The 26,998-nt window shown below is 49.5% G+C and overlaps 1 protein-coding gene across 1 annotated transcript in view; it reads right to left on the reverse strand.

Moving 5' to 3' along the window:
* Positions 1-2,541: 2,541 nt before the first annotated feature.
* The window catches only part of NSMF (NMDA receptor synaptonuclear signaling and neuronal migration factor), a 52,865-nt gene continuing 28,408 nt past the window's right edge, over positions 2,542-26,998 (reverse strand). The window contains 12 exon segments of the mRNA XM_075772245.1: positions 2,542-10,296; positions 12,249-12,324; positions 12,708-12,810; positions 14,432-14,511; positions 15,644-15,690; positions 15,693-15,713; positions 16,594-16,627; positions 17,709-17,792; positions 19,396-19,517; positions 21,187-21,203; positions 21,205-21,274; positions 23,305-23,357. Of these exon segments, the coding sequence (XP_075628360.1) occupies positions 10,199-10,296; positions 12,249-12,324; positions 12,708-12,810; positions 14,432-14,511; positions 15,644-15,690; positions 15,693-15,713; positions 16,594-16,627; positions 17,709-17,792; positions 19,396-19,517; positions 21,187-21,203; positions 21,205-21,274; positions 23,305-23,357 (805 nt within the window). The 3' untranslated portion in view covers positions 2,542-10,198.

A 26,998-nucleotide genomic window follows, 5' to 3' on the forward strand; every position in this document is an offset into this window, starting at 1 on the left:
CACAGGGGTGCCCAGGGTTGAGGATAAAGACCGGGCAAGCGGGTAGTGACATTTCCCCGCCTCTGGTGACTCATGGCTCAGGCACGTACAGAGCCAACAATGCGCCTTTGTACTCAGGGGATCTCAATGGATTTCTCTTTCGTGGTCTTGTCTGGTTGGCTTTTGAGCCCGTGTAAAGCCCATAAATCCTGAAATAATGAATCCCACAGTTTATCTGCACCTGGTGCAAAGAAAACGCCTCCCTTTGTGGGGATTGAACCTGACATCTGCTGGTTTCGCTGCATGCCCGCCTGCCTTTATAACAAAAAAATAAATCCAGCCATTATTCATCCCCTCCCCTGCCAGTCAAGATCGGGAGCCTTGCATCGTTTCTGACACCAGGCTGAGTCAGTGGAACAGTGTTGAAGACTGGACAGTGAAACCTGGCTGGCAAGCGAGCGCTTTGGAGCTAATCCCCCGCGTCGCTGTGTTTACACCCACGGCTGACTCGAGTACTGCCTGAGTGCTGTTACTAAGAGGCTCCCGGGAATCCCACTCAGTGCTCATATTTTGGCATAAAAAACCCAAATGCTGGATTACAAAACCCAGGTGTGCCGGCGGCGGGGTACGGGACCAGAGGGTGTGATGGCAGAGTGCCACCACGTAGCACAGGCATGAGTTCCCGCTGTCCCAGGAGCGCCAGGGCACAGCTGATGCGGCCACGGAGCTGGCGATGGGATGCGGTGTGCACAGCACGTCAGTACCAGTCGTGGCACATACTGCTGGGACAAGCCCAAGTACAGCCAGGTGACAAGGGGACAGGGAAAGAGCAGGGCCCAGCAGGACTCAGATGCGTGACTTCACCTTAAACCCCCGCGAGACATCTCAGTTCCTCGCCCTTTTCCAGGGCAGAGCAAAACTCCACCTGCAGAGCCCCTGCTCTGGGGTTGTGTCCATCACACATGACAGAGCACAAAGGGAGAGGGAAGAAGGCAATAGGTAAAAATAACCGGTTGTAACTGGGCTCCTGGAACAAATTTGACTTTGTACCCTATAACACTGATTTAAAACAGGATGGTGCCGACACGGAATGGTTCCAGGATAAAGAATAAAGACCGTCTTTCTGGCCACCGAGTACTCAGGGCATCAACGACTCTGCGAAGGCCTCAGGGAGAACAGTGGCCAGGTCTGTGGCCAGAAGCGGTCTGTGCAGGTGGTGGTAAGGGCTAAAAGTGATTTTGGTCACCTGTCACACTGCTGAGATGGATACCGCGTGTCCCAGCCTGCTGTGGTAGCGGCACATGAAGAAGAACCTCTCCATAGAATCCCGGACTGGTTTGGGTTGGAAGGGACCTCACAGCCCACCCAGTCCCACCCCTGCCATGGGCAGGGACACCCTCCACTAGCCCAGGTTGCCCAAAGCCCCATCCAACCTGGCCTTGACCACTGCCAGAGAGCCAGGGGCAGCCACAGCTTCTCGGGGCAACCTGTGCCAGGGCCTCAGCACCCTCACAGGGAAGAATTTCTGCCTCACATCCCATCTCCATCTCTGCTCCTGCAGCTTCAGGTCATTCCCCTTGGCCTGTCACTCCCTGCCCTTGTCACCAGCCCCTCTCCAGCTTTCCTGGAGCCCCTTTAGGGACTGGAAGGGGCTCTGAGGTCTCCCCAGAGCCTTCTCTTCTCCAGGCTGAACAACCCCAACTCTCCCAGCCTGTCTCCATGGCAGAGGTGCTCCAGCCCTCTAAGCACCTTCATGGTCCTCCCAAATGGGGAGGATGCAGAAATGAAGGCTGAGAGATCCCAGCGCTGAAGAAAAATACCTTAAATGACAGAGTTGTCCAGCCTGTTTCTCTCTGCCTCTGCTCAGAGGGGCTGCAGTTACCACATTTAACGGAAGAGGAACATGCAGGTGACTGTCAGCATTGCAGATAAAGGGGAAAATTGCAGCTGGGAGTTCAAGCCAGACCTGCTCACTTTGGCAATTAAGTCAAACAGAGCTGCCACAAAGACAGCGGCTTATGGGAATTGGATGCCTTCTGCCCTCCTGGGGACGTGCTTTACTTTGGAGCTGGTCTGTTTTCCCCAGAGGGACTATCGGGTCTTTAGCCCTCCCTCGGATTTCTCCGGGGCTCTGTTTCTCAGTGTCTGGGATGGTGCTCAGAGATTGGCCTTCCTCCCAGGAAAAGGCACAACGCTTGATGCTCTCTGATTCCTTGGCCATCCAGTCCGTACTCACTAAGCCACAGATCCTGCTGGAACTGTGAATCACTCTGTACTATCCCCATCACTGGATTTGCGCCTCTCGGATGGTCCTTTGTTTAAAGCATCAGGAGTTTTTACCTTCCTCCCCTTTTAACTGCATCTGGGTCTCCTGCACCTCTGGAGCTCTGCTCTTGAGTCTGCAGCACTTCCTCGCTGCTGCCATTCAGAAATGCCCGGTGCCTGTATCCCCCCCGCTGCCAGCATGGCAAAGCACCTGCCAAGTGGCATTTCCTGGGTCTATAAACTCAGTCAGAGAACAACAACAAAAAAAACCCAAACAAGAGAGAAAACCTGCTTTCCCAGAAACATCTCTTTTTATTAAATCACGTCTTAAAACCTAGAAACATCCATGTATTTGAAACCTGGTTATCATACATGAAGCAGCAGATAGTCTCAGAGAAACATGTTAACGGAGGCAGCAGAGATGGCAGATGTCTCCTGCGTCACGGCCAGGTTTGCCCCGTGCCTGGGCAGCAGGCACCCGGCCAGAAACCACCTCAAAAACCGGGGAGAGTGCTTCGGAGTAACTTCCTTCTGACTTTTCCCAGGAGCCAGCCTGCTGGTCCAGGGCCCACCAAGACCCCGTTAACTTTAAGCCAGTTTTGGCCTCAAACCAGCGTGTCTCAGGTTGAGCCCTCTAACCCAGAGGCTCTCTTGGGGCCAACATTTCAAGCTCCTTATGCATCTCTGTTCTGCCTTCAGCTTCCCGCTGAGATGGGATGAGCAGAAGAGGGACCCGACGTACCGGGAGGTGGGTGCAGACCCAGCCTTGCCTGAGCAGCGCGGAGCAGCACCGATGGGCGCAGCCATGCTTCCCTGCACTCCAGTTTGATTTCGAAAGGAACGGGATGCTGTGAGCTCCCTCTGAACTCAGCTGAGAGTAGAGGCAGGATCTCTGCACAGAGTGCTTTACCTTCACATGGTTTGTCAAATGGCCGATTACTATTCAGACTTGGGTGGTTTGGGATTTTATCCCCCCATTATTTTGACAACTATGCTTCTTTATTTCTTTTTCTCATTTGGATTAAAGTAACTTACTCAAATATCTCAGAGTTTAAGAGCACTACCAGATAAAACCTATCCTTCTCCACATTACCAGTTTCAAAGCCTGCACCATTACCTTTTACACTTGTTACTCAAGGGTTTTGTTTTCTCTTCAGAAAGCCAAGATGCCCCCCTCACTAGCAGCTCTGCAGTAGCTGCCAGCCCTCCCTCTGCTGAGCGAAGGAGCTGGAAATGAAAACTGCTGCCCAAACTCTGAGGGGAAACAGTAAAGGTCCCAAAAGCGCATTGACTCCCAGCCCTGTGAGACCTGAGTTTTTGTTGTTCTTAGTATCACGCCTGAAGTCACCCCAGTTCCAGGAATAGTGTTGTTAAAGAACAACAGGAAATACACAGCAGAAAAACTATGGTCCCTTGCTCATTCCAGTACGACTCCAGCCTGGTTTCCTGGGACAGGGAACACCAAACTCGCTCGGTTTCTTCAGTCACTCCCACCTTAACACCTACAAAATACCGTCTCCTTCAGCACAGGGGGCAGAGCAAGCGCAGGGGAGCAGGATCCACATCAAAGGACCTCGCTTGGCTGTACTTGCCTGCGATGTTTGTAGGGCATTTCAAACGTAAGGGCAAAGGTACCTGTCCTTGAATCCCCAGCTCTGCACCAGCTCCGGGTTAACAGGACTTTGTAGTGGGGACTATATCACTACAACTGAGTTTAGCACTAAAAAATAAATTTAAAAAAAAAAATCTAATAACCCCCCATTTTCTACTGAAGCTTTTTGAATACGGCTGCCGTGCATCTGTGCTGGTCCTGAGCCAGAAGTGACTCTGGCAGTGACCAGTCCCCTCCTCAGCACCCCGGCAGCTCAGTCTCCCCAGGTAAGAAATGTTCCCCAAGTACAACTCCACACGTCCCCTGCACAACCACGGCACGAAAACACCACGCGAACACAGAGAACCCCCCCAGACAGCGGGGAGCAGGGCAGGGGCTGCACCCACAGAGGGGCCACCCCGTGACGTGGGCTGAAGGCTTGGCTCCATCCGCTGCTCCTGAGTCTCTGCAAATACATTTCCTTTGCTCAAGGCTTAGCAATGCAGGGGGAGAGGCTCCTCTTGCTGAAGGTTTATAGGGCCATTACTGCTGTGATTAATCACCAGTTCCTTGGGATGCTGAGATAAGGAAGAACTGGAGCGCCCAATTAACTAACTAACACAGTCTGGCTCCTCACTGCATAACACAAGACAACCCTGGATGGGTTTATCTGTCCTTCCCTATGTCAATTTTAAGGATACTCTAAAAGCAAAACAATAACGTGAAAAATTATTAGGTTGTATTAGTTCTTCAAAATTTACTAAATGTTTATGGAAAAATGCAATTTAGCTTCCCTTCATCTGGATTCTTTACATTTAATGTCCATAATGTTTATTCCTTCCACTCTTAAGTTTTTCCCACTGATCGGCAGTATGTTGGGCCAAATTTATTTCTGAATCAAAGCAGCTACCGGTTCCTGTCACTCTTTGATAGCTCACGCACAACCTCGTCAAGAGACTGTGCACTGGCGTTTTAGGCAGAGACAGCAAACTGGTGTCTTACTGTTAATTCTGCCGATTACACAGCAGGATTACCTGGGAATAACAATGATCACAATCAGGTTCATGGTCATTAAACCACCTATTTACTCACTCAGCTCAAGCAGACGATATTATTAGCAGGCTGACTTGTCATCAAGACCTTTAACAGTTTCCAGTTGACTTTGGCTTGTGTTTCCACAGCTGAGGTTAAAAAACATCCCATGGAAGATGCAGAAAGCCACGGATACTCTGTGATCAGTGGGACAAAACAGAGGATCACAAACAACTTTTTACAGATTATGCGGAAAATTATCTTGCCGCTCAATATTCCCTGGGAGGATTATCTGGGTGGCAGCCTTCAGGAAGGGCTGGCCGTATCATCAGCTCCAGGGACTGTCACGGCAAAACCCAGAGTACAAGTACCTGCAAGTCTGTGTGCCGGTACCGGCAGTGTGGCCTGATGGCTCGAGGAAGGGTGACCCAACCCAGCACATCCTTTGATGCGTGGTTCTGCCACACACGCCAACTGCCAAGGGCCTTGAAAGGGTTTTTTTTTAACCATACAGTAACATACCTTATCCTGGACCAATGCATTAATAATATATGTGTGACTCAAACTGGGCTTTGATGGGTTGAATGTTTACACGTACACTAAGAGCAGAGCGAGCCAGTCATTCCACCTCCTGTCTGGGCCAGGATTAAGGGCACGCTCCCATTCCCAGATCCCGCCAGGCTGGCTATCTAAAATGAGCATTTTCCATTCTTTCAACTAACCCCACTTATGTTGCCTGAAGGTGACGAAGCAGCGTTGGCAGTCGCTCTGCCAGCAGAGCCTTGGGAACAGGAACTCCCAGCCACAGGTCACTAACGCAGTCACGTCCTGAAACAACAGCAGCTATTTGTGAAACGATTGCGTGCCAGGAGCCGGAGAGATGCTAACACAGCATGGACGGGAACGATAACACTGCCTCATGCTTTACTGCACGTGGCAAAATGAACAGGGGCGATCGAGGGGGAGCATCTACCCCAGACCACGGGAAAGAGCCTGTGTTCGTGTCGTCTCTTCACACACACACACACACACGTGTACTCCAGAAGTGCCTGGAATAGGAAACTTGCACTGAGCTTCAGGCAACAAGTCCAGGCTGAGAAACGAAGAAGAAATTCATTTCCAGAGTCCCCTGCGCAGCGGCAGAGCGGAGCCCCTCCACGGCCACGGCTCGGGCGGCTCTAGAGGCACTCGGAGGCAGCAGCGGGTGGGACCCCATGGGTGCGCACAGCAGAGTCCTTGCACGGGGCAGGAGGAGTTGGCCGGTTGCCTTTTACAGTCAGATGTTTTGCTAGAGCTACAAGGATTTTTCTAGTTTTGTTTTCTTTTTTAATGCAGGAAGTATCTGCTAACTCATCCGTTTCCCACCCCGGGGCCTGGAGGTCAGCTGCAAAGGGAAGTTGCTGGCTGCAGCATGAGGAGAGGTCCAAAAAGCTTTATCTCAATTTTCTACCTATTTCTACATCCCTCAGGTAACTTGAATTTTCTTCTTCCCTTTCCTTCCCAGCCAAACAAGAGGAAAAGAGAAAAGCCTCCCTGGAAAACGCCGTGTAAGACAAGATGACCTCCCTCGAAGAGAATATTCTCTGCAGGCACCAGAGAAAACGGCCGGGGGCTGTTCCCAGCACGTGAGCCAGCTGATGCACTTGCTGCCCACCCTTCTCTCCTGGAGGTGACGATCCCAGCCTGGGCCATAACACTCTCCGCTGACATTCACCTGCCCCGTAGCAAGAGCAACAGAAACTCCCACACGTGGCTGGGGTGCACAGCCAGGCTTGGCACCCAAGTTAGCCATCCCAATTTAATCTGCTTCTCTCCAGGGTTAACCAAGCATCCCCGTTTCTCCTGCCCTTGCTAAAAGCAAATCCAGAGCACACAGGGGCTGCAGCAGCAGTTCCCCGTGGCGGGGCTGAGCGTAATGGTGCGACAGGGCTGCCGATCCTCTGACAGAGCAGATGGGGACGGGAGCTCAACCGCACTGTAGCTGCTCGCTCCAGTTACCCTTATGGGGGTGAGCTCCACTGAGCCAGCGCAGACGGCAGCTACGGACCATGGGTGAACAAACTAATTTCAGGGCTTCAGACAGACATGCCCCAAGAGCACATAGCTGAAGGCTGGGAGAAGCAGGTAGAAGTGGAATGACAAATTGTGCTCCGTGCTCAGCAGCCCCAGCTCCCCCAGGCAGAGCGCAGAGCCGTGCCCGCAGGCACTGCTCTCAGCGTGCCCCAGAGAAGATGCTGCAGAGGTGCTCGGGGTGCGAGGAACAGGCGCTCAGCCTCTGCGGAGGGGACATCCTGGCTGTGAGCACACACCCAGAGCTCATCCTTTACAGGCTGGTCCAACTGAGGAAGCTACAGGCTCTATTTTTAACTCTACAATTTAAATAATTACAATTTTTTTTTTTTGTTCCCTATCCTCTGCTGATCCTTTCCTTTTCCAGCAGCCACTTGAAAAATTCAACCAGTTAAAAAGAAGAAATTTGTTTTCTTCTTTCAGAAAGAGTTAACTTCATTGATGCTATTCGCACAAGGGACTTTAAACATCAAAACTCTATTGTCTTTCCAACCACAGCTTTTAGAGTATTTCATCTCTTTAGTCAAATGAACGCTACAAAGGAAATAATATGCTCATGTCATAAACATCACAAACTATGAGGAATATAGATCTTTGGAAAAGAAACGCATTCATCGTTTGTCATTATACTATACTATAGTCAACTGCACCAGTAAAACAGTCGTAATGTTCATTCAAATATACATCTTCCTATAGAAGTTATACAACTGTACAATCTACCTTTCTACTTTGCACCCCTAGTCCTACAAGTGGTCAATGAGGATAGATATACAATAGTTCTACAGAGAAATCACTGAAGTGGATACATAAATGGGCCCTTTCAGACTTAAATAAGATTTTCAATAGTTCCACAATGCTACATTCATGCTACAAGTTCACTGAATTGGGATTTTACTTTAGAAAAGAGAGAGGAAGAACAGTTTGTCTCCAGTTAGGAGCACAACCATAGGAGGTAAAAGGGTCAGAAAGGGAGAGTTTTGTGTTAGCATTTTAATCCTGCCACTACCATTTCCTTCTCCAGGTAACACATGACTTCGTGCTTTCATCGCACGTACAGCTCGTGCCTCACAAGCACAGCTGGCGGAAGCTACCATGCTAAAGAATAGAGAATTGGCATTGGTTTTGTTTTCTTTTTTTGTATCTGGCATCTTCTTCCAAAAGCTACAGACCGGTGCCTATTATCCCCTTCACTACAAGTCTGGAAACACGACCAAATCAAGAGGACAAGAGCCCAGCCAGGGATGAGACGTAGGTACAAACCTCCCAGGTCAGGCCAGCGCAGCAGGGCGGCTTCCCAACAGCTCTGAACCAGATGGGGAGGCAGCAGCCCACACCTTTTGGGTTCAACATGTTGCTTTCAAATCACTTGAAACCATCTCTCTCCACCTATTCCTCTCCTTACTCTATGTACATTATTTCTTCAAAAGGTTTGCTATAAAACTGCTATAAATGTACAGGGTTCAGCAGTTCTAGGCAGAGGCCTGCTCCCCAAAATTACAACCACAGATATGTCACGGGGCAAGGAGCACTCTACAGATCAGAACAGCTAGTTCTTTTTTAAGTATTTAAAAGAAGATTTGTACATGTATTTTCCTTCAATTCACAATTAACTAATTTTAGATACCAGGAAATCAGGAAACCAAGGTAATCCTGCCTGGTTATTCTCCAGTATATCTTGCTTATAAAAGAAATAGCTTGTATCACCTCCCAGAATTGCCAGAGTGACTACACAGACTGTACGCAGTATTTATCCTCTGAACAGGAGAGTAGAAGATGAAAAAAAACCCCCTTCCCAAAACAAAAAGCAACCCCCTGACCTAAACAAACAAAAAGCAAATATATTCCAAAATATATATCCTCAAATATCAAGTACAAATCTGGGTTCTCAAAGCACGGCTGCTCTGACAAAGCTCTGGCTTTACTCTGTCCTATGCAGGGAGGTGAGCAGCTCAGACCAATAAACAGGTCTTTAGCGTTGGAAAAGAGGCGGTTTATGCACAAACAAACTGGCAATCGAGTGAACATCAGGAAGATTCAAACTCATGCTACAAACCCGTGCTGTATTCCTCCGGGAGCATTCCTTCCTAATGCCGCAGCGAACAGTCTCCTTGGAGGGTTTCCGATGGTCGCGTAACCGCGCTGCTCCACACAGCAGACTAGAAAGAGAACTTGTCTCTCAACACGTAGCAAAACACTGGCATGAACAAGTAATTACCATGGCTATTAATTTCTAATTAATTTTTATACCGTAGTGAACCTGACGGAGGTTTCTCAGCCAGGTATCGTATTTCTAACCTAAAATATTTCAGCAAAACTAAAGTCCCATAGTTTTGCAAGCAGCAAAATAGAAAGTAACAAAGTTGTGTCTAATTGGAGGAGAAATATACATTCGTGAGAGCACATACAATTAGTGCAACACAGCTACTCTGAAGGTAACGAACCAAACCGGATTAATCAATGCAGCAGACATGCAGGGTCTGCTAAGTTACGTTAAAACCATGTTTGCTGGTGATTAAATATGTCTACAGAAGATATATTACCATTTTGAATATATTTTCAAGCAGACCAAAAATACCTCATCTATTGGTTACTGGTGTGTTATTTTTAACTAATTAAATATTGGGAGGGATTTTACCCCTCTCGCTATAAAAATTGCACTTATTTTCTATTAAACAAAACAAAAACAAACAAAAAAAGAAGTTAGATTTCAATTCTATGTTCCAGTATATATTCACATTGAAACTGGATCGTCTTGATCTAAGCTTGCAGGAGTAGGTGTAGCAGTCCTTGCTCTCCAAGATCCCCAGCACAGAAGGTCCCATCAGTACAACCCCCTCCTTCCTCTGTGCTCTGGTCACTTCTTCATTGTAGTGCATGGGCAATTGGGTTTATTTTTTGTAAGAAAACCTGAGCTTCAAAAGTCTTTAAAAGGACCTGGAATCAAATCTGGCCCATTCTGACCCAAAACAGCTCAGTTCTGCAAGGAACTCCATCCTGTCCTCATTCCACACAGCTCCTCCTGAGACACCACAGCTCTGACCTGAGGCGAGCGAGGCGTCAAACCCTTTTCCTCCAGTCTCTCTTGACCCAGGAGACTTTCCTCCCGACACACTTCTGAGGGCTCCTTCTTCCCTCCCCTTAGCACTGCTGCCTCCCGTAGGGCTTTGAAGGGCTCCCTGTGCCAATAAAAAAGTCTCTCTGCAATAAGCATGACTTCTTGGACACCGGTGATGAACTTCCTCTTGCAAAGTCTTCTCCAGCTCATAAAATGTCATCGTAATCCAATAGTTTAGAGTGCTGGCGGGTCTTCCAGAGGCGGTAAAGGCGGAAGTCAAAGTAAGTCTCAATCATTTGCTTACCTAGGAGAAGCGAAACGAAGCAGAGGGGTTACACCCTGCAGCACAAGGGAGAGACCCGAGAGGCTGCAGCAGCAGAAAGACCCCAACCCACCTGCACAGGAGAACCCGTCCACATGCCTCGCTTGGAGAACACCAACATTCAGCCAGGGCATGCGAAGGTGCCCATGAGAAGGAAATGTCTTTTTTAGACCTTCTCAAACCATGAAAGTTCCTTAATAATCCCCTGGCAGGGTTTGTCCACCGGGGCAGGAACTGAACACAAAGTCCATCTCCAGACTTTGACCTTTCTGCACTGACTGCAGAAGGGGGGGCCGGGAGCTGCAGAGTATCAAACAACAGCTCCAACAGCATGCACGAGGCAACCTGGGGCAGGGACTTCAGGAAATTACAAATTAAGAGTAAACTCATTGTAAAGATTTGTGGAAAACATTAAAAATAGTTAACATTGAAAATTTTTTTTTTTTTTTTTAAATCGTAGAATCATAGGATCCCAGACTGGTTTGGGTTGGAAGGGACCTCACAGCCCACCCAGTGCCACCCCTGCCATGGGCAGGGACACCCTCCACTAGCCCAGGTTGCCCAAAGCCCCATCCAACCTGGCCTTGACCACTGCCAGGGAGCCAGGGGCAGCCACAGCTTCTCTGGGCAACCTGTGCCAGGGCCTCAGCACCCTCACAGGGAAGGATTTCTGCCTCAGATCTAATCTAAATTAATTATCGTTAACAGGCTGTCTCTGTCCTGCAGAACTGTCTCTTCTGACAGGAAGGAGCTCACCAGGACACACTAATGCAAGTCCTGCAGCACTGGCACCTCTGATGGAAGGGGGGGTCTCACAAGGCAGTCACAGACTGAAGGCCGTGCCCAGGACATTTGAAAACACAAGGGCAAACAACCCTGGACTCCAAGACAGGGCTCAAGGAGGGGATTTTCGCTTTTCAGGCCTGCTTAAGATTAGTTTCAGATGACTTTGCAAAGGATTAGAGAGGTTACACTATTAGCGCGTCCCAGATTGGTCAAGGGGATAAATTCAGACGTATTCTTCAGCCCAGCCTCCTGGATGATCAACTGCTTAAACGCACGTGCCCAGAACCTGCCGCCTTGCCTGCCAAGCGGCATGGAAACCCTGCAAGGTGCTTTTTGGCACGCACGTACAACCACGTTCGCTGTGGGATCTGTGCGCTGTATAAAGCTAGGTCCAAACCTCAGCAGGACGCGCACAGAGAACCCTGCGCAGCTCGAATGTGCTCAACTCCCGTACATTCCTACGACAGGGAGTAGGAGTTAAGAAGAACCCCTCAGTGCCGGTGCCAGCTGTGAGCAGCAGAGGAAGTGTCCACAGTGCTTATAGCCTAATGCTGCATGTATTTATCTTCCCAGAGAACAAAGTACCAAGGACTATGGCAAAGATAAAATAACTATGGCAACTTCAGAATAAGTCAACTATATGTCGCTTATGAAACTGCACCCATAATTACTTACATTGATCCAAGAACAGGAAAAATTCTATAGCGCCTTGAAATATCGTGATGTACAGGCAGAAAAAAGCAAAGCAGACTGAGATGTAGAATGGCTGTAATGGGCTACGTTCCAGGTGCTGTCAATGGCGCAACTCACTCGGTACCAGCAAGAGATCCCTGCACACCTGGTTACAGAAAAGCAGGTTCTGCTCCCTGAACCTCATATGCTCTAGTAATACGATGAATCTCCTAAACTCCGCCTGGAAAGCAGCCTGTTGTTTAGGGTACTTTGCCACTGGGAGAAATGTGAACATTGAGGAATTGCAAGGCAAAACCCAGGCTCAGCAAGCTATACCACTACACACGGTGGTTACAAGCAAAAGGATGACCACGGCAGGGCTTAAGGGAGCTCAAAATTGCTTCTTCATGAAGATGCCCACTGAAGGAGGCAGGCTGATCAAGAAGACGTGTGTCTTTGTACAGAAAATAAATTACCTTGAGCTGATAGTTCAAGTGGAGACTCAAAGGCAACCCTATAAGGATTCATTAAGTTTTTCAGATTCTGAAATAGCTGAAAGGAAAACAAAGAGAGAGTTAGCAGCTGAAAGCAAAGATGAACTCCAGGGCACCCAGAATTGTCCGTCTTTGTTCCCTACTCTAAAAAACCTTCTAGTACATGTTCTTTAAAACATCTAGCTCATCGGTACGTAAAGTGCTTTGAATGACTGTTTCCCCCAAAGGCTTCAGTATCTGTCCCTTCCTGTATGTCACTTATCATCCCTCTCCTGCCCTCTGGGGAACGCACAGTCGCAGCGGGGTTCGCTCAGTCACAGCCGCTCATGGGACAGGATGGCAGCGTGTTTCCACACAGCAGAAGAGGAAGGTTTAGACTATTGACACCCCAGGCTTGGTGCTACTCAGCACCAAGAGAGAGTCGACGCGGGAAGCTCTCACCTTCTCCCCATTGGGGTTTCCAAGAACATAGCAGCCCATGATGTGAATGATATTTGGTTCAGGATTGACTTTACTCATCAGCCGGCTCAACCTCTTCCAGAAGCTGGAAGAAACAGGAAAAAACAGAATACGTAATTTAAAAAAAAGCCTATCTCCTCATACACGTGAGTAATCACAAGGATGTGTGTGCACACACTGCTCAGAAGGGGCCTGAGGCTTGTACCCCGAGGAGCAAGCTGCTCAGGAAGAGCCCTTGGTTCATAGACAAGGAAGAGCAGAGGCAGAGCAAAGGCCTGAGTAGCAGGTCCAGCTCACGTGCTAGAGAAGGAGGAAGCAGGTCATCAAGTCAAGGCAGCTCCAAGCCAAAGAAAAGGGAGAAAAGTTCACCAGGAGTGCTTTTAGAGTTTTACTAAGCATCCCCTTTTTGCCGCAGTTCCCTCCAACTTCCTCTCCCATACTATCAACAATTGCCTTTTCTAAATACGAGTGTTATCAGCACGCTGGTTCATTTCCAGGCCATGAAATCAGCAGAAAACAGCTAGAGAGGCTGTGCTTCCACATAGCCAGAGAGACACCACCAAACCCGGCTGTTCCATCTTACCCAGCTCACCAGCCAGACCCGCTTTACGCTTTGCGACTACTGACCAGGCACACTGTGCCTAAGGGACACGAAATACAACTGCCTCCCCTGCGCAGTGGGTTAGAGCAAATTTCTGGTGGGCTCTAAAGCCCAGCAGTTCTCTGTGGGGTCTGCGATCAGATCGCAGCCTCAGCTTTTCTCTGGACTTCCTCCCAGGGACATTCAAGTTGGATGGAGACATTCGCTTCCAAGCATCCAAGTTTTCAACCATGTGTTCACAGCTTTCTGAAGGTCCCTGAATTACCAACTTCGGACCAGCTATGCCTGGAGCCTGTTCAGAAGCGTGTACACGCACACATGCTGAAGAATTTTATTGACAGTGTTCGTGCCAGAGCATGAGAGCGCTGAACAGATGTTGATTTTAATACTCAGTTCTCATGCCAAAAAAAAGTTGTGTAGGAACAGGTTGATGTACATCCTCTCCCCCACAACGTAGCACAGTTAGCCAAGTAAGTTTGAGCCAGCACAAGCAAGCAGGCAGCAAAACAGGCAAAGCTTAACTCTCTGCAAGGAGAAGCAAAATTGCCTCAGCAACCCCAGCTGACAGGCTGGCATGTTCCTGAAAATCCTCCTCAGTAACGTGCTGGACTTTGAGCAGGCTTTGCAGAGACAAATTCCATTTCCCCCTACAATCAGGAGCGCAGTTATCGGAGACAGCTGTGGGGGGGAATGGTTGGCATTTCTGCCACTAGTCGCCTGCTTAGAAATGCTGTCTCAGCCACTTCTGAGCAACAGAGGAACGAGGTGCATGTTGTGGTTAGCAAAGCCTTTGTTAGGAGGGGAAATCTTTTTCTCCCCCCTCTTTTGATAGTCTCTAGTCCAGAGAGACACTAAACAGCACACAAAAGCATAAACCTTCTCATGACCTGTCCCAGGGCTGCACCCTGGGAACAAGCTCAGCTCTGTCATCTTCGCAACTCCCCCTGAAGGGGCTGTGAGCTGCTATTACATCCCCCCTCAGCCTCCTCCTCCTCCCACCAAGCCACCCCACCTCCCTTCACCTCTCTTCTTCGGCCACGTGCTACATTGAGCAAACCGAGCAGAAAAATGCTATGCAAGTCCAGAACACAAGGCAGCCACTCACAGGATCATATCTTCCTCCTTCTCCACTTTGGCGAAAGTGGCAACTTTGTTCTTTAACAAGTATAAGTGACCGGGACCTCCCTGCAAGAGAGACACAGACAGATGCAAACCACTTTGCACAGGCTCTGAGGAAACAAACCCTGGATATGTTTTTTTGTCCTGCAGAGTCATACCCAGAAGTGCCACAAGGGAGCAGAACAGATACGCCAGGCTGGCACGACTGCTACCACCTCCATAGCAGACGCTGCCAGCACTTGCTCAGGAAATATTCACATACAGGGGTTGGATTCTCTGGTTTTTACTGTTATATGCCCACCTCACTCTAGAAAGGCACAATAATAGACAAAAATCTTCATTGTGGGTGGCTGGAGAGCAATAGGGAAGACAAGAAAGTTCCTTTCATTTGGGGATGCTAGGGGACTTGCCGTCGTAGGCAGACGAGAAGCTGAGCAAAGCAGGGATAAGCAGGCAAGACGTCAGCGTAGAACGGGACTTTGGCAGTAGCAGGCAGAAGATTGAGCCCAACATCAGGAAAATCAAGTCACAGTCTCCAGGTTGGTGTGCTGCAAACCCTGCGATTTTGCAGCATTAGGCACATGGGAGGGAGTTCAAGTTAGGTTACCTTCCTAACTTCTCATTTCAAGGTTCCTTGCACAGCTGCCGGGGAAATCCAAAGCTGACCACCCTGAGGAACAAGAGGCTTGGAAAGGAAATCCCCGGCAAGCCCCAGATCCAACAGGGCCTGAATCTGTCCCACCCACAGCTCGGCAAGCCTGTACCCTGACCCCTCTGCCACGCACGCTGGCCTGCAGCTCCGAGCTGTGCTGTTCTCCGGTCTGACCCACAACATGCACCACTGTCACTGTCACACTGAACGTGTCTGAAAACCACAACCATCACATTGCAAATGCTTGCTCCTTTCTCCGGAATCCTCCTTTTAAGGTCTGCGCTAACGCTGGTTTGCCTGGGTTTCCTTGAAAGCTGAGAAGCAGCCCAGCTCGGGAGTTGGCCACACTAAATCAGATTTTACTTCCTGCTGTCACAGCAATTTGAGACTGCTCATTGTCTGGGGAAATGAGAAATGAAAGCTGTACACATGCAGTTACTTTAACAGAACCTGACTTTGGAGTATTTGGTTCCTCTATGTAATTTTCCCTGTAGAAAGGGACAAATTTGTAACAAACCACCCAAGTGCTTAACAACTTTCATGTACCTGGCAAAATATCAGCATCTTCCAGATTTTGCAGCCTTTCCGATAATGTTAAGCTTCTTCTCTATTTCCTCTGAAAAAAACCCAAAACATGTTAACAAAGATGAACCATTGAGAAAGCTAGAAGTTAATCTTATTTGAGCACCTCTCCTATGAAGATAGGCTGAGAGAGTTGGGATTGTTCAGCCTGGAGAAAAGGCGGCTCTGGGGAGATCTAATTGTGGCTGACCAGTATCTAAAGGGGCCTACAGGAAAGATGGTGAGGGACTGTTTATCAGGGAGTGTAGTGACAGGACAAGGGGGAATGGGTTTAAGCTGAAGGAGGGTCGATTTAGATTAACAGTAAAGAATTTCTTTCTAACATCTAGAGTGGTGAGGCCCTGGCACAGGTTGCCCAGAGAGGCTGTGGATGCCCCTGGCTCCCTGGCAGTGTTCAAGGCCAGGTTGGATGATGCTTTGGGCAACCTGGGCTAGTGGAAGGTGTCCCTGCCATGGCAGGGGGGTTGGAACTAGATCATCTTTGAGGTCCCTTCCAACCCAAACCATTCTATGATTCTATGATTTCTTCTCACTTTAGTCCCAAAGGCAGGAGGCTGAGCTGTGAGAGGTGCTCAGCACCTACATTCCCATTGATGTCAAAGCAAACCCTTTGCTCTCATGCTGCAGAAAGCATGAAACCCCAGCACATCCCAGGGCATGGTGCCTTTGCTGCCCTGTGCCTCAGCTTCCCCTTCATAAACTAGGAACTTGGCAGAGAAAATGGGCTCCGGAAGTGAAATTTTGTTACTGCAGCACATCCAACAGGAGGTGACTGACTGTCAGGTGTCACTGTGGTGATAAAAACACCTTTATGAGTGGCAGCTGTGGCACAGGGCAGCAGACTGACTTTAATACACTGATCAGTTACATTTGCAACGGGCAGGAGTTAAGAAAAGGAAATAACATTCACGTACCTAGGATGTCATCAAAGGTGGCATGTTCATGGTCCTGGAAACCAAGAGAGAAGACATATCAAGGTTCACTGTGACTACACCAGCTCCCATGACATTATTATAGTCTCTAATATTGCACACAATCCCACTCCCAGGCAAACACATACTCTAAGAGCACAAGCATACCAGGTGATGGCTTCTAGTCACATCACAGTAATTACCACCCTAAAACACATCTCAACAAAGCAGCTAAAGACTGAATGGTCCACGAAGACCAAGTCAGTCCAAAGGCTTGCAGATGAATCCTGCAGACAAGTCCAAAGCACATACCATCAGATGTAGTCACCATCAGCAAGGCGTATTTGCCTCTTGGCCCATGTTTTGTAGCCAGCCCCTGGCATTACACCTGCCCAAGCTGGCTAACCAACAGCCACACTCCCAACACATCTGCCTCTGGGCTAGCAGCGTCAGCAGAACAACCGTACATCTCTCAAAGGAAGAGGGAGGCAGCAATGCTAAACCCCCCAGGCAGCACTGCCTGCTGCACACGGAGACGGAGTTTTCTGGGCTGTCAGAACATATATGAATATAAAGGGACCAGGAAAAAGAGACCCATGACTCCTTGCTGGTGTTTCAGACACCTGCTCAGGCAGGACTCCTTGTGAAAAATCAAGGTTAAATGAATGACTGACAGGGATGCACCACTGTACACAGATGGGGTTCACGGTCCACTGCAGAGCTCTGAGGTCCTGCTCACCCTGTCTAAGGACGAGCATAAGGAGGAGCCCTAAGCCTGGCAACACGCAACTCGGCTTGTGCGCTCAGCCCTGCCCTGCCTTCCCTTGTTAATCTTCCCATGCTGCCTGGCTGTGCCTGCACAGTCTGGCAGCCCACATGTGCCATTTTCATTCCACCTTACTCTTCCACCTAGACCTGAGCCCTCACAAAGCTACCCCAGACCCCAAATCTGGGTTCAGCACACCCCCAGCCCTTTCCTGACAGCTTTTCCAAATCACACCAGTGTTTCAGAATCGCCGTAAGAGGCACTAGGGATAGGGACAAAAAAAAAAACCAAAAAAAACTCTGCATGAAGCTTGCTCCCACACATCCAGACGCAGCAGAAGTGACATACTTACGTATAGAATGGGGATGATAGAGGAATCGTCCCTGCGGATAATTGTCGGGACATACTCTGCTTTGGGCACCTTGGAAGAAATAAGCTGGAAGGGGAAAAAAAGAAATGCAGCAGCATGAAGAGAAGCCAGTAGAATCTGGACAGAAGCACAGAGGCCATCATAACAGCACCCTGTTCAGTTGCTCTCAGGTGTTACCTAAACTAACAGCTAATCCAGCCTATCTGCATCCCTCTGGAAGGTCCTCCAAGCCTCTGGTCCACTATGGAGCACTCCCAGGCCTGCCATGTACCCCATGTGTCCACAGACTCCTTGACCCCCAAAAAATGAGCAGACAGCTCTGCCTAAAAGGCTGGACTAAGTCTGACATAACAGTCTGTAAAGGGGAAACCCGTGTGCACAGAGGATGAAGAAGCTTGTGCGTCACCACATCACTTCTGTACAGCCTTCCTCTGTGCGAGGGTCTGTGCTTCTGGCTGTTCAAACGGGCACGCTCAGCTGGCCAGGGTGGGACGGCTGCATGCCTGACCAGGAACCAGCCAAGGGATGAAGTGGCACCAGGCACAGGTAGGCACACAGCCATAGGATGTCAGGCAGATGCAGGCTGCCTGGCAACTCTGGCTGAAGCTTCAGCTGGCTCCACCAGTACAGGAGCCCGAGAGGACAGGCCTGCCATCAGCACAAGCCAAAGGGCTACAGGAACACGGGCGATTTGGCTGTGCTGTGATTTCAGGCAGCTCTGTTCATTGCTGTGAGAGTGGAGTGGGCAGCCTGGGTTCCAGCTTGGGTTGCCTTCAAAGCCTTCCCACCTGGCGGGCTCCCCATCACTCCTTTTGCCACCTGGGAGTTCATATAAAGTTTCTGAAGAGGCACAATGCAGAGTCCAGGGACGGCCACTCCGCACATACACCACCTGTGGAGGCACACTGGAGGTACCATGAGCTGAGCAAACCCAAGGGTTGGGTTCCTAGAGTGTGGGTCTCACCTGGCCACTTTGCCCTGAGAGTGCTTCAGGGCTCAGACTGAACAGGCAGCACGGGAACACCCTAAAAGCAGACTGTCTCCACGTCCTGCCACCCTTCCCAAGACTTGAGCAGGGCCCATTCAAACACAGTCCCTGCTGGGGCCGGACTGGCAACACTGCCCTGAGAACCAGCTGGAAGCCTGAGACCCCCCTTTGCCTGAGTACTGGTGCCTGTGGCCAAAAGAAGGGATGTGCCAGAAACCTGGTTCCTGTCTGCCCAACCCCACTGGGCAGAGAAGGGGGAGCACCGGGGGAAGCCCAGCATCAAGGGATGACAGAAGAGCAGAAAGCATCTCAAAGAGATGACATACGTCCCCAAAGCAAACCAGGCAAGTAACAACAGGAGGGAGGGACTGGTGGGACTGGGGACCAGGTCTCTTGTTAGGGTTATTGAGACTCAGGCTAACTCGATTCGGTGTTGGTGACGTCCTGCTCTGAATTTGGGGTTGGGACTACAGATTCTTCCATTTCTAGTTTTCTTTGAACACATTACCCCGAGCATAACAGATGTCATGTCTTGGCTGATTTCTGAGTGGCCATCATACACACCCGAAGAGTTGCCTATATAAAAGACTTGTCTCTTCCCATGAAGATCCTAAACTCAACAGCTCTGACAAGACAGACAGAGCCTGAGTAGATACAGGTAGCTGAGTTGGAAACCCTCACCCATTATTTTGGTGGAATAAAGTCTTCTCCGTCACATGCCATGGCTTCAAGTTCCTTTTCTGCTTCCCAGTTCAAGTCAAAGTCGCCATCCAAAGTGCCGCAGGAATCCTGAAGGTCATGGCCTGCCAGAACACAGTGTGCGTTACAAGGGCAGAACGGCTCGCCTTCCTTACTTGCTCCTGTCTGGCAGCTACCTCACAAGAGGTACCGCAAGCCATGAGACTCATGCCCTCCCTTTCTTCCACAGAGCAACAGACACCCACACTTCGGGGCTGGCGTCCTCTAAACAGACAACACTTAACGAATGAAGAGTGCACACACAGAGCCTGATACCACATATCACATCATAACATTTCATCACTCTCACAGTCACCAAGTTTAGCTTTCAAATGCTACTTCACAAGAGTCACCCCATCATTTCAGAAATGGAGGGGAACAGAACGCAGACAGACTCTCTACACCTTAACAAGGCCAAGCTGATGAGCAAGAGTCCAAAGACTTCAAAGCTGGTCTCCTTGTAGTAATTACTGTTCTGACTACGTCTTCCGAGTATAAAGAAACTCTGGCCTTGTTGGTCAAACTGATCCTGGCAGAGAAGTCTCAGAGCGTGAGGACAGCCGTAGCAAACACAGTAGTATTGCAACAGTATACTTGAATTTGCTCTCCAAATTGACCTTACCTGTTGGCCTTCATGCCTCCTGGGGAAAAAAAACATCTGGAAGGAATATAATTGACTGTAAATGTTAAAAAATAGAGATGGTTCCCTGAAGTCAGGGACTGAGGAAAGAGAACCGAGATGCCTCTATTTGTGCCTTTCGGGATGTCCAAGTGCCACTGGGCAGTGCCTGGAGCCTGTCTGAACCATGTCTTTTCCATTCGCCTCTGAGTTAGCTGAGGGAGCGGGGAGGAATCAGACTGCAAAGGAACAATCGGGTCATGTTTTGAACGTGGCCTTTCATACATGTCCCCCTACAACCCCGGTACGGTGTCTTCTACAGCTAGGAGGGCTGGATCTCGTGCTTACCTGGTTGGTCAGTTCATTTCATTAGTAAAATTCATTTACAATACAATCCATTTCAGCATGGGCAAACTCATATCCACCAAGTCCCTTGCCTACAGGATTTCAATAGGATCTGGGTAAAACAGCTGTTCCCTTTATAAAAAGACAGTGGGAAGATGCTGGCATTTCCTCCTGTAAATTAACACAGCAGCATCTCGGTCCCCGCAAGCAGAACATCGCGGCATTACTGGGGATTCCCGGAGGAATTCCCTGGCAGCCCAAACAAAGATCAGATTGCCCCAAGCTATCATCTGTGCGGCTAGCACCACCAGGAAATCAAAGCTACATCTCATGGAGCGCTACAGCTATAGCTCTTAAGCTATTCTAGCCTAGGAAAGAGCTCAGAAGGGCTCTTTGCATGGGAAGCCAGGCAGGTTAGTCCCACCACGGTGAATGTAGCCTTGGACTGGTGTGCTTCCACGTAGGTTGTTTTGGTCCCAAGTGAATAAGGGAGATGGGAACAGAGGGCTGTAAGAGAGTTGAACCACTAGGTATCCTTTGGCAACTGCCAATAACAGGAGGTTAGATGCGTTGTGCTTTACAAATCAATATAGGTAACACACAGATGACAGGTGCATATACCTGGAGTGTTAATTTGCTCAGATCTCAGGAAACTAAAAGGACACAGATGGGACAAAAGGGCACAGAGGAGTTACTCCAGTGGGACTCCAGTCAACACCTCAGCTGGAGGGTTTGGCCACAGGAGGAAGCTCAAAGGACTCAGAACTCACTTTCTCGAGAGTCATGAGGAATCAGCTTTGATGGGAGTCGGGTCACTCCAGGACCTGCTGAAGCTCCTCTCACGCCGTTCGGCAAATGCTAGGATAAAACCAAAGCACGACATTAACAGACTCCAAAGCACCTCTGTTGCTGCCAGCAAAACAAAACATCCAGTAGATTTCCACCAAAGCCACACATCACGGACTCCCCTGGGCTTGTTCTTCACTTGCCAAACGTGAGTCCTCTCCACACAGCAAACAAGGGTCTATCTTCTGGAGAGCAGAAGACAAAGTGCCCCACTTTCTGAGCAGGACCATTACAGGCTATGTCACACAGAAAAAAGGAGGACACTTGGTGGTCCTCTACCTTAAATGCACACTGCTCAAACCTCAGTTTTAATCAAGGCTATTCCAGTGTCCCAGCGTAAATGCTCTGACTCAAAGGCCTCACAGGAAGATGTACCAACAGCCAATGACACATACATGACCAGAAGGTGGCAGTTCTCCAGGCAGTTCTCCCTTCACGTTCTAGTGACATCCCAGTCAGAACTGGACCAAACTGAGCAGGGGGCCCTCTGGAAAGCTCATGCTTTTAACTTTGATACAAAAGAAGAAATCCTTCAGTTTTTGCTTGCTGCACTCTTGTGAGCGCTCCCTTTCGGCTTTTTTTTTTTTCTTTTCTTTCTTCCAACTGACATTATATTGTTTGTACCAGCATTTCCCAGGCAGAGTCCAGGGAGCTTGGCCCAGCTGGCTGCACCACAGGCAAATTCCTGGGAACTGCCAACCACAGTGCTGGACTTGGCAAGCCCATGTGAGAGCCATTATGCCTAGATTAACAGCCACTTATAGCCACTAATACCTATTTCTGGTAGCAGACAGAGCAAGTTTGCTGCAGCATATCTAGTAACAGCATCTCATGTTAGCGGCACAGGAATTCACTGCAGAGACGCATTACAAGAGCTGAGAAGCAACCTGTCCTCTGCTGCTGTGTGTCCAAGTGTGGGTGTCCAGGGAGACAAATCACACAGGAAGTTCTTCAGGTGATCTCCATCCTCAGTTTTCATTTAAAACCAGGCATTTAGCTATTGTGCACACAAAGGAAGCTTTGAAAACATGACCCGAGAGTTACCAAGGCAGAGAGGCATGCCTGAACTTCCAGACAGCTCTAGGGGGAGGTGAGCCCTGTTCGTTTCAGGCAGTGCTAACTCAGATGCCAATAAAGACACTTTAAAGGGCAATGCTGTTTGCTGTTCCTTTCCCACGGCATATTAGAAAGGGGAAGAAAGAATGCAAATTCAACTCAGCAATGCTTTGCTGTGGGCAGTCTGTACGCAGTGCCTGGCCAGGGGGTGGGAAGAACAAGCTGTTTCCTCTCCTGGAGCAATCCTCAGCTCTCAAGAGCCAGTCACACCATTCTCAGCCCATTTCACAGCAATAAGGGAGCTGCCCCAACCAAGTTATGGAGGAACGTCGCCTTCCTCAGGGAAAGGGAACTGCTGTTTCCCAGGCCTAAGAGGTGATTTCTTCCCCAGTGAGGCATACCACTCCCTTACTTCCCCCTTGCTTCAGTCTCTTCCCTGTTCCTCTTCTTTCTCCCTTCCACTGTCCTCTCAGCTCCCACCGGAGAACTTTCCACCAGGTCCTGCTGCAGAGACAGCGGTGGGACAAGGGAGGAGAAAAGAGAAAGCCATCGGTCTGTGTGGCACATGAAGGACCGACTGTCCCCAGGGAGCCACAGCTGGTCCGCAGCTTCAGCCCTCGCCAGCTCTGCTGAAGTCTCAGCGCTGGTTCTTCTCACAAGTGTCTACGCTGGTGATCACTGAAAACCACACGTACATGGGACAAAGATGCTGCAGCTCCCCTTCCACTCAGGCCACAGAGATCTCCCATAGCCAAGGGTCCTCGGAAATAGCTTAAAGGCTGCTTGCAGACATCCGTGTGTCCTGGAGACTTGCAACAACCTGGCCTTCTTTTTTGTGGGGTAAAATGGCATCAGCAGGTCAAATCCTTTCTCTGGCCCAATGCTAGGCCCTTTCTACCCACATCTACACACAACGTAGGGTTCCCCATGTCCCACCGGCACAAACCCCAGCTCCTCACAGCCACATCTTACAGGTGCTCACTTACTTTGTGCTTTAACCCTTCGGCTCCCCACCATGCGGAGGTGCTTCCGAAAATTCCTGAAAGAAAGGCCAAACACAACCTCTGAGAAAGCAATATAAAGCAATACCTGGGCCCACCAGGACTGAAAAAACTGGGAGAAAAAAAAAAAATTAAGACCACATATCTCCTTCTGGGCACTCAAAAGCTGGAGACCTGGTTCCCAGTCTGCACCTATTCAGTGCTGGGGACGGTCATGTTTGTCAAGAGTGTGGCTGTTTCTTCTGAACTCCCTGGGCTGGTGGTACAGGGCAAGCAAGGTCCTACACGGCAGTGCCCTTCTCACAGCCTGCTTTCACTTCCCTATGACTACAGCACCTGTGCTGTAACTTTGCAGAAGCCACTGCCCATGCTGGCAATGCTCCCTCTCCTCCTGGTAAGCAGCAGTAACTGCTCCCCTCTCTCCTTTCTTCTACACATGCCTCAGCAGGGAAGTGGAGTGCCCAGGCTCTGCCCTGCCAGGCGGCATGCACACACCATGCTCATGGCTATGCTCATTCCCAAACACATTCACAGCAGCTGCTAAAATCCCACCCATGCTGTTAGCAACCACACAGCCTGTACTGCTCTCCAGGGCAAAGAGCTAGGAAAGATTGAAACAGCTTCTTCCTTCTCAGATACTGCTCTCATGGGCCTGCTCTCTGCAGAACCACGTGCTTCCTGCCCAGGGCTCACAGGCAGAGTTCAGCGTGGCTGCAGAGTACACAGCTCCAGAGGAAAGTCCACCAGTGGGTAAGGCCGGGGGAGCAGCTACACCTGATAGCGAGGTCTGTGTAAAACAGACTGACCTAGGCACTCCTGAGAGGCCACGGCAAAGGGACTCTTCGTCCAGCCCCTCCGAGTGCAAGGGACCTGCTTCCCTTAGTTCTCATCACTCACCCAGACAGGAACCAAACAGGACAGGAATCAAACAGGACACCAGAGGAGACACGGGGAAGAAGCAGCACGTGGACTATGCCTCCTCCATGAACTCTACCTAGGGTGACTTCACCCTGCAGTGCAGCCCCCATGGCCCCCAGGGATGTCAGTCAGCCTGTGTGCCAGCAGCCTGCATGGAGCGGGGGAGCCTTCCTAGATCCCCTCCTCCCCACCACAACATCAAGCGACAGAGACTACTGCTGGTGAACGGGTAAGATGACAAGTCGTCTGGCTCACACACAAGTTAGTGGGATGAGTAAGGACATGTTACAACCATGCAGATGCTTTCAGCAAACTAATTGGACTAGAAGACGCTTCCAGCACCGACACCAAGTTGTTCAGAACAAGTCAGATATGTCTACTCCGATACAGAGAGATCAACCCAAACACAGTCCCCGTGGGAGGGAGAGTGCTTAACCCACGCCACCTTCTGTACTGCCCCCCCCTCGGCCCCCATCAGGATCCAAATTCTGCAACTCAAGAAGGAAAACTGGCAGCTGGGTAGCGAAGCTGGGAGCAACATTATTGCATGACAAATTTCCATCTGCTCTTGGGCTATTAACGTTCTTTTACAACACTTTATTTTAGCTCTACTTGGGTATGTGAAGATTCACGGCTGTGGATCAGACAAATGCGCGCTTCAGACAAGTAACTGAAACAATCCGCTTCACTACCACGTGCTGGACTGGCTCTATGTACAAAGCCTTCCAGGGTGCGTGATGACTGATAACGTGGGCTGGCTTACTGTGCAAATCCCAATAAATACAATATTTCAAGGGAACCAGGGTTGTTCTTTACACAGGAAGGTCTTAGACATATGTTGTAACTCATCAGAATGAGAATCTTTAAGGTCATTGTGAGACTAAAAGTCATACCAGAGGCTGAGACTGAGATCACACCAGACACTGAGCACCAATGTTAATTGCCAATGCTACTCTTAGAGCCTTTGGGCTTTTGGCATTTTGGATCAAAATCCAAATTTTCTGTTAAATGCTCAGTTGTCCTCTCTGCAGAGGAGCTTCTTCAGACCCTGGGGGGAAGGAGGTGAAGCAGCCTTTGCCACAGAAGAGTGCTGCTCCCAGCTGGCCGCACAGCTTGGTCTCTCCCATGAGTGCCAGTTGATGGCAGCTGTCTAGATACATCTCCTAAACACTGCTGAGAGCAGCTCCAGGGAGAATCCAGCTGCTCAAGGTTAACCATTGCACTAAACGCTCAGAGTGGGACAAAGGCCTTTTTTCCCCCCCCTCAGCTCTTCTACAAAAAAAAGCACTTTGGAAAGGAGGCGGGAGCCTGGGACTGCCTCTTGATGTGGACATCCTGTGGTCATCTAGATCCTTCTGAAGGCTTTGTGCAGCTGCATTGGTCCTCAGGCCCCTCTGTGCTTGCATGTTACCATGAAAGGACTGGCACAGCACCCCGGGGCCAGGGGGGGTGGGGGTGGGGGGCACAATCTGCTCTGTGAGCAGTGGGGCTACATAAACCTGCCCAGTCTTCCTGCCCTGGCTCCTGCAATTGCACCCAGACAACCCAGTGTCATTTGATCACTAGCAAGATCTCTTCACCCATCAAAATTCAACAAGTTACAGTGATAAAATCTCCTTATTACTCCCTCCTGACAGGCTACAGCTCACCACGCGGTCCACACGACCCTATGCCACCTCCATGGTATCCATCCCAGCCCAAGGGTCTCCAAGACACAGCAGTCCCCCTCCACACACTCTGCAGCTCTGCCTGCAGCAGTTCATTCGCACTCTGCAGAGAAGCCTTTTCATTACCCAGAGATCAACGACAGAATTACTGATGGATACCAACGCTCAGCAAAACTCCCAACAGCACCTCTCACGTTCTCCTCCCCAGCTCCTCCTTGCAGTGGTCACAAGGTTCAGCAAACCACTGGGCATCACTCACTCTTGAGGCACCATCCGTTGCACCAGCACACGTGCCGTGCCACGCAAACCGGGGTCCCTGTGCACCAGACACACAGGGCCAAGTGCTGAAGGGGCTGTGCGATAACAGCTGAACTTTCGAAATACCCAAGGACATGAAGGGCTGCCCAACAAGCATCTGAAACAGCGGTGGGGCTGGGGTCCTCCTCACTCCCTGGAGAAGAAAGCTGAATGCTAACTGCCAGCAATCCTTACAGCTGGCCAGGGTCCACTCACACAGCACAGCCAGAACTCCACACTGATAAAAGCCCATCATTTATCCTCCTTATCACAAGATAAATGCAGATGGGCTCCCACTGTACAATCCTGCCTAGACCTTCAGTGTCCGCAGGAGGCAGGGGGACATGCTGGCTGCTCAACACAAGGATGCCATGACTCTGTCCTCTATCCCGAATACTCAGCATCACCAAGGAATACAACCCCTACTTCGGTATTTGTAAGCCATGTGAACAGTCTAACAAAGACTTGCCTCTGTTTAAAAAATTCTGAGAAATCTCTTTCTTTTTAAAGATACACTGTCTATTTATTTACCTCATCTTTAGTTTTGATTCTTATTTCTCTTCGTTATTGATGAAAAAACTACTACTCTTAAGTTGCTAAGAAAAAAAATAATCTTCCTGGCAATTTCCCAGTTAAAAAAACCTGATGTTTTTCTCCCACTTTGTTTTGAACAGTGCTAAAGCGATCATGGCAGTTTTTAACCAATGACACAAATGCTGTGTTATCCTTCTTAGTAGGCTGCCAAAATACACGAGCCTTGGCACATTTAAAAAACCAGAAGAGTTCTGATTACCACA

This window comes from Balearica regulorum, chromosome 20 (assembly GCF_011004875.1).
Source record: "Balearica regulorum gibbericeps isolate bBalReg1 chromosome 20, bBalReg1.pri, whole genome shotgun sequence".
In the NCBI taxonomy this organism is placed as follows: domain Eukaryota; kingdom Metazoa; phylum Chordata; class Aves; order Gruiformes; family Gruidae; genus Balearica; species Balearica regulorum.